The sequence below is a fragment of the Vipera berus genome (genome assembly GCF_964194415.1).
Source record: "Vipera berus genome assembly, chromosome: 4".
NCBI lineage: Eukaryota > Metazoa > Chordata > Lepidosauria > Squamata > Viperidae > Vipera > Vipera berus.
In genome coordinates this window covers 9,120,422-9,135,130 of record NC_138206.1, presented here as the reverse complement: position 1 = coordinate 9,135,130, position 14,709 = coordinate 9,120,422, and the positions used below count along the sequence as shown (strand labels likewise).

At 42.0% G+C, this 14,709-nt stretch overlaps 1 protein-coding gene across 1 annotated transcript in view; it reads left to right on the top strand.

Annotated features, from left to right (window-relative positions):
• SYTL2 (synaptotagmin like 2) overlaps positions 1–14,709 on the top strand; it is a gene marked incomplete at its 5' end in the record, with an annotated part of 49,408 nt that overhangs the window by 13,485 nt on the left and 21,214 nt on the right. Inside the window, 4 exons of the mRNA XM_081327701.1 lie at positions 696–798; positions 2,769–3,593; positions 7,443–11,471; positions 14,515–14,616. Of these exons, the coding sequence (XP_081183827.1) occupies positions 696–798; positions 2,769–3,593; positions 7,443–11,471; positions 14,515–14,616 (5,059 nt within the window). The remainder of the gene's footprint in view (positions 1–695; positions 799–2,768; positions 3,594–7,442; positions 11,472–14,514; positions 14,617–14,709) is intronic.

Genomic DNA, 14,709 nt, shown 5'->3' with positions numbered 1-14,709 from the left:
GCTCAGCCTTTCTTACGGTCCAACTTTCACTGCCATACATCGCAACTGGGAAGACCATAGCCTTGACTATACGCACTTTTGTTGACAGGGTGATGTCTCTGCTTTTTAGTGTGCTGTCTAGATTTGCCATGGCTTTCCTCCCCAGGAGCAAGCGTCGTTTAATTTCTTGGCTACAGTCCCCATCTGCGGTGATCTTGGAGCCCAGGAAAATAAAATCTGTCACTACCTCCATTTCTTCCCCGTCTATTTGCCAGGAATTGAGAGGGCCGGATGCCATGATCTTGGTTTTCTTAATGTTAAGTTTCAACCCAAGTTTTGCACTCTCCTTCTTCACCCGCAACAAGAGGCTCTTTAGTTCTTCACTTTCTGCCATTAGAGTGGTATCATCTGCCAGACAGTTATAGAAGTCCCAATTAACTTCCATCGAATTTCCATTATAACAAACAGCATCTGTAATGGAAGCAAGTCTTAATGAATGAGGTAAGATTTATCTTAGTTTAAAAGCACTAACAGTGATTCTTGGTTAATGCAGCTTTTCTCTTTCTAAATCCGGGATATTGTCAAACCCAAAATGCTTATCAGCTTTACCCAGAATGACCAGTGATGGCAGTTGAGATACAAAATTTGGAGGGCTTTATTTTCTCTATTCTTGTTTCTTTCCATGTTTTTAAACCATATAAATGAAACCATTCCAGCAAAGGAAAAATCCATTTAACGACTCGGCTGGACCAGAAGATAATGCCAAAACTGAGTACTCGGAAAATGGAATGGCTAATTCATCGGAAACGACAGAGGAAGGTGAAGAATTTTTTAAGAAATAATCTGCACAGTTTCTACAGAATAATCAAAACCTTAAACAAATGTTACAATCTATTTTGGGATCATACTAACAAAGTTATTTAGCAAAAGTTACGTGCGGAATGGGAGGGGGTTGGATATAATGGGCAAAATTCTGCAGTGCAAAATGATACTAAGAAACCTGTCTTCATATAATCATACAAATTAATATGATTGTGTTTTTGTTTATTCAGTGTTTTGCATTTGGGCCCTTTTTCAGCGCTTCACAAATAATTGCAATTTACAATGTGTTTTGCTGGAAACTGGTTGACTTCTGGTTTTCAACAAAAATGCCTACGGATTTGCTTAATGGCCCTCACATTCACTTAACAACCATGGTGTCGTGGTTCTGACAGATGAAACTCTTCAAAGAACCTCGAGGCATTGTTTACCTTAAAGAATCTTTATTCAAGAAGCTTAATATCGGCACGTCCATAGTCAAAGCCAAAATCTGAATTCCCCTCCCCGGAGCACATAGTATCAAAGCACAATTCCCTCCTCTAATTTACAGTCATAAATCACATTCTCCAATTACTTTGAAATGCAGGCTTTCCCTCCAGTTCTCCAACCTGCCAATTCTTACCATCTCTTATTTCAATAACCTTGGTTCTCACACTAGTTACAGTATTGTTATGTCTAGCTAAACTCCCATGCACATTCCTCCTCCCTCCCCCCCAGTATCATCTAATTCTAACTCTAATTCTAAGAGTAAAACATAAGAAGGGAAATGGTTGCATTTTCCATATGTTGTCAGAGCAAGAACACCCGATCTTAGCAGCGTTGACACATGGCATTCACCAAACGAATGCCATAAAAAAGGTGGTTAAATCTGGCACAATGCCAGGATAACCCGCTCAGTGACCAGCACAACTTATAACCATAATCCCAGGTTCAGTTATGGTTGTTAAGTTGAAGCCAGATTACACTTACCAGAACTGTTTCAAAGAGTTGATTATACAGTACCGTTGGAGTAGAGTAATCATTGATCCATATATTGGATGTAGGATCATCTCCTCCTCTTCCTCCTCTTCCTCCTCCTCCTCCTCCTCCTCGTCTTTGTTGATTCCTGGCAACTGCTTAGACTACTAGTCCTTGCAGTTTTCTTGCCAAGATTTCAGATATGGTTTGCCATTCCCTCCTTCCTAGGGCTGAGAGAGAGGGACCTTCTCCAAGGTGACTAATCTGGCTTTGTGCCTAAAGCAGTACTAGAACTCATGGTCTCCTGGTTTTTAGCCTGGAGCCTTAACCGCTATATCAAAGAGGCTTTCCATGTGCCAATTAGTCATATTTTACAAGGATGGCATGAGAAGCCAAAAACTACTTAAAATATGTTTGGATTTCCTATATTTAAAAAAATCTTTTTCACTCTGACTTTAAGCCGATATTTTTTTCTTGATCTGAAGCCTAGCCTTAGCATACAGCAAAATAAGAGAAAGGGACTTGGGTTGTCTTGAAGAAGTCACGCATGGAATTGTTCACCTGCAAAATAAATAATAGCTTGGGCTATTTTTCTGCAATTTTGCTGGGTGTACGCTTCACTAAAACCATCGCTTTATAACTGCTTCTCTCTTTACTACATAACAGGGGTCTTCAAACTCGGCCCTTTTATGACTTGTGGACTTCAACTCCCAGAATTCCTCAGCTAGGCACGTGGGCCTGGCTGAGGAATTCTGGGAGTTGAAGTCCACAAGTCATAAAAGGGCCGAGTTTGAAGACCCCTGCTATATAACATACAAAAGTAATTCTCATTTTACTATTCCGATAGAATAAAATTAAATCTTAATCCATATGACTAGCCAAGTTGGATACCCCTGGTCTAAACTGTTAAGCAGTTCTTATCTGCAGTTTGCTTATAACCTTTCTCTCTCTCTCTCTCTCTCTCTCTCTCTCTCTCTCTCTCTCTCTCTCTCTCTCTCGTTCACCTTCCATAGAAAACCAACGCAGAGTAAATTTATTGAACTACAGCAGAGCAGAAGCATCGGAACAACCCTCTGTAGAATTCAGGCAGACGGGAAAACTGCCTATACCGAAAGCGAGGAAGAATGTCCACAAGACCTCAGATGCCGGCTTGCAGAGTAAAGATTCCTTACCTAAAGCATCTAAAAGGACCAAGCAGGTCAACAGCCATGGAAGGCCGCCCAAGAGCATCCTCAAACGAAGCTCAAGTTCAAGTTCCACAGATTCCGAAGTGTTGCGTCTCAGTCAAACCTTGGAACCGTCGAACAAAAGTGGGCTGCCAACCTCCACCATCCTTGAAGATGTTGCAGAGCCAAGCCCTTGCCCAGGAGAAGACTTTTCTCAAAACTCACTGGACAGACTAAAGCAGGTCAGGTTCTCCTCCAGTGTAAGTAAGAATGAAGGTCCAGCAAAACCTGAGTTGCACGAGGGCAAAGAACCTGGGGAGTTCAACTTGCTAGATACCTACTCCGCTAAAGCCGGCGAGCATGAAGCAAATTATTTAGACAGTCCATCTTTTCCAGCAAAGCCAGCACGGTCCTACTCGCCGGCTTTAGATGGTAACGTGAAGGATGGACAAGAATCTCGAGGTGGAAAAAGACGTTCAGGTTCTTACAGCTTTAATGACTCGGATCTGCCATCGTTGGGGAAAAGTCCTCCTGCAGAAGATGTACTTCCAGGGGAACCATCCAGTCAGATGGGTCCCAGCACCATGGACAATGAAACTCTTCCAACTGTGACTCAGCCCAAAACTCAGCAGCTGAATCCTGAGCCGTGTGACACCACACAACTCAGCACTGGTAAGAAATACAGTGAAGCCAATGAGAGTAACATCTAATCAAACTGTCACTCTTGTTTCATCCTATCTTCAGCCTTGTTTTTAGGAGTGCGATAGTCCAGGAAGTCCTCGATTTACAGCCATTCATTTCGTGACCGTTCAACGGCGCTGAAAAAAGTGAACCTTTTTCACATCTAATAACCCTTGCAGCATCCCTGTGTCATGTGATCAGAATTTAAACGCTTAGCAACTGAAATGTACTTATGACAGTTGGAAGTGTCCCAGGCTTATGTGGTCATCTTTTGTGACCTTTTGACAAGCAAACGTTAATGGAGAAGCCGTATTCACTTAGCAACCGTGTTACTAGCTTAACAGCTGTAGTGATTCACTTAACAACTGTGGCAATAACCGTCGTAAAATGGGACAGAATTCACTTAACAAGTATCTTGCTTGGCAACAGAAATTTTGGGCTGAATTGTGGTCATAAGTCGAGGTCTACCAGTGCTTTTACTATCTTTGCCTTTTTTTTGTTAATTTCTCATCGTCACATTGTTGTGTACTTGCTCATTATTTTATTCAGGATGCATTAAACAATGATGGAAATTGCAGCAACATTGTCCCAACAGAATTAGGTCTAGCGAGTTATTATACTTAAGGAGACTCGCTTTATTTTTTTTCATGTAGCTGGTAAGTAATAAGACTTGGAGAAAGATTTTGCTGTGTTTGTTGAGAAGTACACGCTAGGATTCCAGAATCTGAACTTCAAACAGAAAAATCCTTCTCTATTCCAATGGTGCATCTTGTTTTCTAATTTTTGGCAAACCATTTGTTTGTTGTTTAGTGTGGTTTCTTTCCATAGCTAGTGGCCAAACTGTCAGGCGCAAGTAATCAGGAACAGGGGTTGCGTTCAAAGTACTTCAAGTCTATCCCGTGCTACCTATACACAAGAATCTGATGTATCAATGGTCTAGGCCAGGGGTAGGCAACCTCGGCTCTTTCATGACTCGTGGACTTCAACTCCCACAATTCCTGAGCCAGCATGGCTGGCTCAGGAATTCTGGGAGTTGAAGTCCACGAGTCATAAAAGAGCCGAGGTTGCCTACCCCTGGTCTAGGCAAATTAACGCCAGATAAAAGAGTCAATGGAATTTAAGGAGGGCTGGACTTTGGTCTTTTGTGGCTATGTAGTGACTCCAAACTGATTACGCATTTGACCTCGCCTCCGAGCTCTGTCTGGCCATCTTCTACGTAGACTTTGACCAGGAGTTTTAAATCTTTTCATCTAAAGTACGAAGGCGTTGGCTATGTTTGGTTTGACGATCAGAAGGCTAATGGGAGACATGATAGCAGTCTTCAAAGCTTAAAAAGCTTTTCCCAAAGTAAGTACGGGTTTAATCTAAAGAGTTCCTGAGGGTAGGCAAAGAATCAATAGGTGAAAGCTTTATATAAAGAGTCCCAAACTTGAAATGAGGAGGAATTTCTTGACCGTAAGAGTCACAAAGCAATGGAACAGCTTGCCTTCTGGAAGTATAGGGGATTCATCATTGGAGGTTTTCCAACAAAATTTGGGTAACTATTTGGTCTAGTTGTTAAGGCGCCTGCGGGAGACCATGAGTTCAAGTCCTGCCTTGGCCATGAATGCCATCTGGGTGACCTTGGGCCAATCACCAGGCGACTGTGAGTTCTAGTTCCATCTTAGACATGAATGCCATCTGGCTGACCTTGGGCCAAACACCAGGCGACTGTGAGTTCTAGTCCCATCTTAGACATGAATGCCATCTGGGTGATTTTGGGCCAATCACCAGGCGACAATGAGTTCTAGTCCCCCCCTTAGGCATGAAAGCCAGCTGGGCAACCTTGGGCCAGTCACTCTCTTAGCCAAACACACCTCACAGGGTTGTTGTGGTAAAAAGAGGAGGAAGGTACATTGGCTCTGTTCACTGCCTTGAGTTATTTGTGAAGATAATAAAGGCGGAGTATAAATAAAAATAAAACAAATGATATGAGGAGGCTCTCTCTTTTCTGGGCAGGGAGTTTGAAGACACTTCAAACCCTATAATTTTGGGATTCTTCTACAAAATTTACTAACAGCTGCATTGTCAAAACAGATTAGCAAGCTGTTCAAGATTTCTGCTGGATACTAACATTTATACACGTTTAAAGAATTTGTATAGGGAAAAATACTTTCCTGTTGACATCTTACATCTGCTAGAGCTACAGGTAGCCCTCGACTTACAACCATAATTGGGACTGGAAAACTTGTCATTAAGCAGTGCAATCATTAATCACGTGGCTGCAAGCAGTTTTTAATAACCTTATTGATACAGTTGTTAAGCAAAGTATTTGCTTATTTATTTATTTATTTATTTATTTATTTATTTATTTATTTATTTATTTATTTAGTTAGTTAGTTAGTTAGTTAGTTAGTTAGTTAGTTAGTTAGTTTATATACCGCCCTACTCCCGAAGGACTCAGGGCGGTTTACAAGGCAAAATTTAAAAACAATGCAATATAAAATTAAAATAAAAATTAAGCGAGATATCATATCATATCATATCATATCATACTGCTAAGCTTGTAAGCTGCCCTGAGTCTTCGGAGAAGGGCGGGATATAAATGGAATTAAAATAAAATAAAATAAATATGATTGCTATGTGTGACCTTCCTGGCTGGTGTCCCCATTGACTTTGGCTATTGGAAGCATGCTGGGTGTGCGTGCATGCGTGTGTGTGTGTGTGTGTGTCACAGATGCGATCAGGTGATCCTGGTTGGTGCAACCATCATAAATGCGAACCGGTTGCCAAGCATTTGGATCATGATCGTGTGACCGTGGGGATGGTCATGAATGCAAGCCCTGGTTGCGCATTGTACGCCTGTCAGAAGCACTGAGGCCGGTGGAAGCATTAGCCACTTGACGGTTGGGGGCTCTTGTCATGCCCTGGCAGAAGCAGGAGCAAAGGACAGGAGCTCACCCCATCCCATGGCGGCACTCAGGTCTCAAATGCAGGCTTGCTAACCTACAACCCAGCATCCTAAACACGCGAGCCACCGTGCTTCTGCAAGCACTGGTTTTAAGTAGCTTTTTCAGTGCCGTTGTCATTTCAAACGGTCGCTAAAGAAATGGTCGTAAGTCAAGGACCATCTGTATATTACAAGAGGGAGTCTCTTCTCAGTTGCCTGTATTCTTCTCGACTCATTAGAGTACGGGCCGTTCGAGACTTCATCCTATTTTTTCTACCTTTCGGCTGATTAAATAATTTCTACTCGTTTTAGTGTTCAGGGAGATTGTTTTTTTTCTTTCTTTAAAAATGCAAATGCAGGATGTGGAATGTAAATAAATAACATGTTAATAGCCTTAGTTAAAAAAAACACACTGATTTTGCAGTTGAACATGCTATGTAATAAAGTACAAATTTAATTAATTGGCTGATGTAAAATCCCATAAATTGGACATTTAAAATTGGACATTTTAAAATTAGCTTTTGAAAATGCAAGCATTTTAGCTGCTGGGCAATGTTTTGGGATGTATTTGGCAGCCTGGAAAACTGCCCTGAAAGATAGTCACTTTTACAATTCAAAATACACCATCTAAAAATGAAATATAGTTTTCTTTAAAGGTATATAGCAGAGGTGTGGGGAATTATGGCACTTTTATGACGTGTGGACTTCAACTCCCAGAATTCCTGAGCCAATATGGCAGGCTCAGGAATTCTGGGAGTTGACATCTACATGTCATAAAAGCGCCATAGTTCCCCACCCCTGGTATATAGTCAGGCCGATCTAGCCAGCTTGAAATCAACAGATACCATTAATTTGGGAGGTTACAATTTTTTTTTCTGTTTCTCAAGAAATATTGGCTGTGTCTCTTGTAGGCCAGGAGTTGCGTTTGGCTGAGGCAGAGGAGGCCGAGTTGTCAAAAACTGGCTGTGCAGACCTTAAACAAGGTAAGCCTGCTCTTGTTGTGGGTCGCAATGTTGACAAACATGCTGCTGAAAATTTGAAGGCCACTGATGAATCCATATCCAAAGTGCTAGACTGGTTCAAAAGAAGTTCCAGTACTGCTGATAAAGAAACGGTTTTGATAACGCCTCAGCAAAGGCAATTTACAGAGGAGATGGACCTCCCAAAGTCAGTGAAACTGTCAGCAATTGGAGAAGATAAGGAGTCAAATACAGAGCTGTTAAAACTGAACTCCCCTCTGTGCGAAAGAGGAGAGTCAACGAGCAAAGACTTAAGGCTCCAGGATATCATAAAGCAACCAGGACAATTATCATTTTCGAAAAGCGAAAGTCCAAGTGAAGTGATCCTAGGAGACAAAGCTCCTTTAAATCGTAGCAAAGAAAACGAGAATGCAGCTTCTCACAATATTCACATGACTAGGAGAACCCATTTCCAGACCATTGATCAGAGCGAGGACAAAATGGATGAAAGCAACCGAAAAGACATATGTGAAGATGCTTTTGAAGGCAAAACATATATGGGTTTGAAGAACTCTGACGCTTCTTTCCGAAGTGGAATGAAAAGAGAAACCAGTTCACAGATATACACTGATGGAGAGAGAGATGTTAAATCTTTCTTGGAAGAAGAAAACAGCGAGCTTAAATCTGGAGAAGCTCTAAAAGATCCTGAAGGAAAGGACTGTAATTTTCAAGACACCGAAAATACGCCCCATGCCAACAATAGAAGTAACCTGGTCCTGCCACAACATGAGTTAAGACAACCATCAATGATAGGAGATAAGAAAAGAGTCAAGGATATGAAGGCTTTCTGGGAAGGTGGGAAGGTGACTCCAGAGCTTGGAAATAAGGAAGTTCTTACAAATGAAAATATGTCTTGTAATACGCAAGAATACGGTAGGAGAAAACCAGCGAGCGGATCTTCTGGATATGTAACAAGTGAGTCTGACAATGAACAAAGCAAATATAATTTAGTTACCTTCAGAAAAGTTGAGCTAAGTGAGGAGGGGTCTGAGATGAAAGGTGATGGTGTTACGTTTTCAGGAACGAGCAGGCCCATCCAAGGAGATAAATTTACAGAAAACCAAGATATTAATATATCTAATGAAGTACTTTCGAATGACCAGAAAAATGCTAACATTACAGGAGGGTTGAATGAGAGCAATTTGCAGCCGAGTTACAAAGTGGTGGCATCTTCTAAAGAAAGTGACAGGCCAAAAGACACCGCTTTAGAAAAAGGGACTCTTCAGCCAAAATCTCCTTTTAAGATTCATTCATTGAAAGAAAAAATGGATGAAGAATCCAGGTCTCAAATGCTCAACCCTTCCCAATTCCAGAGCCTGAGAAACTTTTGGGATATGGGGACTAAGCCACAGAGCAAAACTGATGAGACCAGCCCACAGAAGCATAAGAGTAGCACTGGAAGTGACATGAAAGAGTTACAAGAAAGAATTGGAAGTAGCCAAGCCATTTTGGATGATGGAAGATATGGTTTTCCTCTTCAAGAAGAGGAAATGGAGAAACCCACTGCCAATATTTCACAGCAAAGTCCTTTAGCAGAAGCCATGTTTTCCCCATCAGCAACTACAGTACCCATGCATTTAGATTATGTCCTAACAAGAGACAGTGACTCATCTCCTGTGCTTCCAGGAAAGGTACATGCAGGAGTAAAAAAAAAATCTACGGAAATACAGCATAAGATTGTTAACAGTGGTTTTCATCCAACAGCATTGGTTGAAGAGTTGCAGGAGTCCTCTTGCCCGCTAATACATGAGAAAGGGATTCCATGTGTAGAGTTAGTAGGAAAGGATCAAATGGCTCCCGATGATCAGATTCAAGAACCTAGTTTTGTCCCTTCAGGCCCAAATGGAAAAGCTGGTCTTAAAACAAGTGAGGTTGTAGAGATCGTAAGTAGGACTTTGGTCCCACCAAAAGCTGCTGGTGCTGATGCTTTTGGTAAGAGTTTGGAGAAGTTGCTTAAGGAAACTTCTGATCTACAGGCCTCTCTCAGGCATCATATAATAACGGATGCTTCTGAACCAGCAGATCTTACATCAGAAAAAAGGGATTTTTTTAATAAGGTGATGGAGCGCAGCCACCATTCTTATCCCAGTGATCCAGAAGAGAGCAGAGAGGGATCTCAAACAGAAGGAACTATTGAGAAACATCCCTTACTCCAAACTCAGCCTGTGGAGTTCACAACCAGCATGGGAAGTTTGCCTAAGTCGTTGGAAGAATTAAAACCTCTGCCTGCGAAAGTCCCTAACAAAGAGGATGGGCGAATGTATTTCAGTGATAATCCTGCTTGGAAAAAGAACTTGCTGATTCCATCCCTAGAGCTGATACAACCTGATACCACTGGTGCAGCTCAGAACAGAACAGACTCTCCTGTTGAAGACGTTTTGGAGATGGTATCCCAAAATAACGTGCCACCAAACAGAGAATGCAGCGATTTGAACGCTAAACTCATCCGTCTGTTGAAAGAATCGGCAACGTGGCCCAGTACCGAGGACGTTTTGGAAACACCGTTTGAGGATGTCCCTAAAGAGAATCAACAAAAATCGTACACACAAATGAATGAAAAGAAAGACTTTGTTTCACCCCAAACGTCCAGTCATTTGAGAGAGACTGTGGTTGAGACTGCGGAGGAAAGCAAAGATGCAAACACAGATGACAGAGTGCTGATTGTCCTGCAAGATGACACAACGGAAGCAACTAAACAATATGCAGATCATAAGGAGAGAATCCAAGGAGAATTGGCTGGGGAGCAGCCTGTGGACACAATGGAAACAGCTGTGAAAACTGTGAAACCAAAATCATGCGATCGTGCAGCATTTAGAGCCAATTTAAAACAAATACTTGACGAAGATTCGGCAGTGTTACTTGGAGACATAGAAATTCCTAAACTGACACATTCCCCATTACAGCCTGATCAGTCTGTGAGCTCAGCTTGTGCCAAAGATACATGGGATATTCAGGAAGTAATTGAAAGAGTAGAAAAATCTACTGTCCCTTCTAATTCTAGCCAGGTTGAATTCAAAGCCCGACTCCAAACGTTACTCAAAGAAAACTCTGAAATCTTACCATGTAGCCAGAAAATCACAGAGAACAGCAACAGGATGAAAATAAACAAAAAGTCTACTGAGAACATAGGTTTTATCAGTCCACGAGAAACAGACTGTGGTCAAGAAGTTAATGAAACCGCAAACAACATTAGTGCACTATCCAGATTTCAACCAAGTGAATTTAATTCTAGCTTAGAGAAATTACTTAAGGAAGCTGCTCAGACACCACCTTCTCAACGTTTAAACCTTCCTCAAGAAGAAACCATAATGAAATCTGTTGCTCCGGCAAAAGATGGTCAGGCATTAAAATCTAATTTAGAGAAATTAATTTCGGAACATTTGGAGCCTGCTTCTCTGCCACCCACAGTCGACTGCCAGAAAGTCGCCAGTGATTCAACATCTGATTTAGATGAACAAAGGTTACCCATGGAAATGTCGAGTGATTATCGTAGTGAACTTAAAATCCCTCTTACCGAGAAGGCGTCCAAGCAAACTGACGAAGGAGCGAAGCTTTCAGACTACATGGCCTTCCAAAAAATAATCCATCTGAATCTAGCATCTTCAGAAACCCCACGTGTGGAAAAAGATAAGGATTTTCCTTCCACAGCCGATAAGGCAGAGGACAGAAGTATTCAAGAGAAAGAAGCAGAGTTTTCCACTTCATTAATTGATGCCAACAGAAGCCTGGCAGTGGAGCGCGGATTGCAAAGATCAAGCACCCCCCTCGGCGAAAGTCCTATCCAAATCAGGGAAGTGGATCTTTATCATGCCACCCCGCCTGCTGGCGATGACAACGATCTTGATGGAGATGCCAAGAATTGTGAGTCAGATTTTTCAGACGAAAATAAATCCATTCTGGGAAGCCAAAGGGATCCAATATGTGAGCATTTAAAAATTCTTTCATTCTTATCTGGGTCTGTTTTATAAAGATTGTTAGAAAGCCACCTGGATGCTACACACTTATTCCCCCCCCCCCCCCCGCAAGCAAAGATGTCCTGACTTACAATTCAAGGGGCATAGGTTCCTTCGTCAGGATTTAAATGGAAATACATTTTACTCTAAATTAGAAAAAAAATGCTTATGTATTTTCTCTGTAGTTCCAGAACATCAGGAAAAAATCTGTGCAGTAATCTAATTTATGATGGCTTTCGATCTTCCTTTTGTCCAATCAGTCAGAAGCCAGAAATGGTAGCATATGTTCTGAATAATATTTTTTTAAAGAATTTCTTTATACCAGCCAGATATAGGTTTGGATCATCCTCCTACAAGATTAATTTCCTGCCTTAGTTCGGCAGAGAGATATGATCAATACTGTAGACAGCCCTTTCACTTTGACAGCACAAATTGTTGGAAATTCTAAATAGTCACTTTTTCAAAGTTCGTTTTAGCCTCAATTTAGCAAATTGAGACAACTTCACCAGAGGAAGACAAGGAAAGGGTTTATTCATACATTGCTTTTCAGTCAATTGGAGGACTTGACTTCAGTAAACAGTTTTGAGTTAAATGTGCTCCATTATGGTTTGTAAGAGAATTGTGCCCAGCAAAGTAAATTTGGGGTATCCATTTTTTTATTATTATTCCAAGCAATCTTGGACAGAAGGAAACCGGTGCAATGTTTTATTTTACGTTTTCTCAGCTCTTCCTCCTACAGCTGCTTTCTTAATATATCTGAACCACTGAGATTCTTTGCAGAAATTCCTCCTGATTAGAAGGAACGGGGAGAAACTTAAGGCGTTTCTTAAGGTCAGAAGGAATGATCTTAAGAAAGTTTAAAGAAAGTTAAGGAACTTCTTAAGATCAGAAGGAACGACGAGAAACTTAAGGAGTTTCTTAAGATCGGAAGGAATGAGGAGAAACTTAAGGAGTTTCTTAAGGTCCGGAGGAATGATCTTAAGAAAGTTTAAAGAAAGTTAAGGAACTTCTTAAGATGCTCAGTGGGTTAGGACGCTGAGCTTGTCAATCAGAAGGTCGGCAGTTTGGCGGGTTGAATCCTGAGTGCCGCGTAACAGAGTGAGCGCCTATTACTCATCCCAGCTTCTGCCAACCTAGCAGAAAGCACGTAAAAAATGCAAGTAGAAAAATAGGGACCACTCTGGTGGGAAGATAACAGCGTTCCGTGCGCCGTTGGCGTCTAGTCATGCCAGCCACATGACCACGGAGATGTCCTCGGACAAGCACTGGCTCTTCGGCTTTCAAACGGAGATGAGCACCGGCCCCCAGAGTCGGAAACGACTAGCACGCATGTGCGGGGGAACCTTTACCTTTACCTTAAGATCAGAAGGAACAAGGAGAAACTTAAGGAGTTTCTTAAGATCAGGAGGAACGAGGAGAAACCTAAGGAATTTCTTAAAGTCAGGAGGAATGATCTTAAGAAAGTTTAAAGAATCTTAAGGAGTTTCTTCAGATCAGAAGGAATGAGGAGAAACTTCCTAACAGTGAGAACAATAAACCCAGCTTGCCTTCAGAAGTTGTGGGTGCTTCATCGCTGGAGTTTTTTAAGAAAAGACTGGACAGGCACTTTTCTGAAATGGTACAGGATCTCCTGCTTGAGCAGGGGGTTGGACTAGAAGACCTCCAAGGTCCCTTCCAATTCTATGCTGACTAAAAGGTTTAAAACCTTTCTGGTAGTAAGACGCTGCTGTCTTCTTGAACATCTGCTATAACTTCAGGAAGGCTTCCTGCTTTGCTTAGCTGTCTGCTCTGTTCTTTAGCTCTTCCAACAGCATCAGTTCTCACGATTCGAAAGCTGGTTCTCCTGCCATCCTCTGGCTGTGATTCTCTTCCACCCAGCCCAACGAATCGCAACCTGCTCTTTATCAATAAATTTTCCAAAATCCTACCAACTTAAAAGTTTCCTCCCCATTGCAACAGTAACTAAGGCAACCACAACTGACTAAGCCCGTCACGCAAGAAGAAAGACGCGTCCTTGGCATTTGATAACCTGTCACGAAACTACTCGTGGAATAGCCGTGTTAGATGACGCGTCCTATCAGATAAAAATATTTCTTGATAAAGAAATGGGGCTGTAGAAGGCGTGGGGTTTTACTTTTCATGATAAGGGTGGAATTACATACAGGTAGTCCTTGATTTACAACCACTTGCTTAGTGCCCGAAGTTGCAATGGCACTAAAAAAAAGGTGACTTATGACTGTTTTTCATACTTGGGACCATTGTAGCATCCCCATGGTAATGCGATCAAAATTCAGATGCTTGGCAACTGGCATGTATTTATGACGGTTGCTGTGTCCCGGGGTCATGTGATCCCCTTTTGCGACCTTCTGGCAAGCAAAGTCAATGGGGAAGCCAGATTCACTTAACAACAGCGTACTAAATTGATGCAAGTAGACAAATAGGGACCACTACGGTGGGAAGGTAACAGCGTTCCGTGCTAGTCATGCCGGCCACATGACCACGGAGACGTCCTCGGACAAGCGCTGGCTCTTCGGCTTTGAAACGGAAATGAGCACCGACCCCTAGAGTCGGAAACGACTAGCACGCATGTGCGGGGGAACCTTTACCTTTACCTTTACTAAATTGACAGCCCCAGTGATTCCCTTAACAATTGTGGCAAGAAAAGTCGTAAAATGGGGCAAAACTCACCCATCTGTCTTGCTTCGCAACAGAAGATTTGGGCTCAGCTATGGTCGTAAGTGCAGGACCACCTGTATTACAAGAAACGTGGAGTTGTCTCATTCAGTGGCCGTCCTTGCAAATTTCAGCTAGTGACGGGAAAAGTGAGGCAGTGAATAATGAAATAATTTCAGATCACCTTGAGAAGGAATGGTGATAAGGGCTGGCGTTCTTATATTCTTTGGTTTCTCTTTTTAAAACCTGGAGGAGTTAACACAGATAAAGGTAGGTTATCCTGGTTGGGATATTGGTCTATGTGTTGTGCAGTGCTCATATGTTTTGTTTTGAAACAGGTTCGGAGGAAGAGTTGAACCCCGTTATGAAGGCTCTGAAAAGGAATTCAAATAGGCAAATTCCTTCCAAAAGTGTAGAGGACATACCGTCAGCCACCTCAAGTGAGCAAAATCTGACATTTTTCCATGCCCTTAACATCTCTCACTTAGTATACTTTTGTCCCAGTCTGTCCGCCGTTGTCGTTTCATGTTACT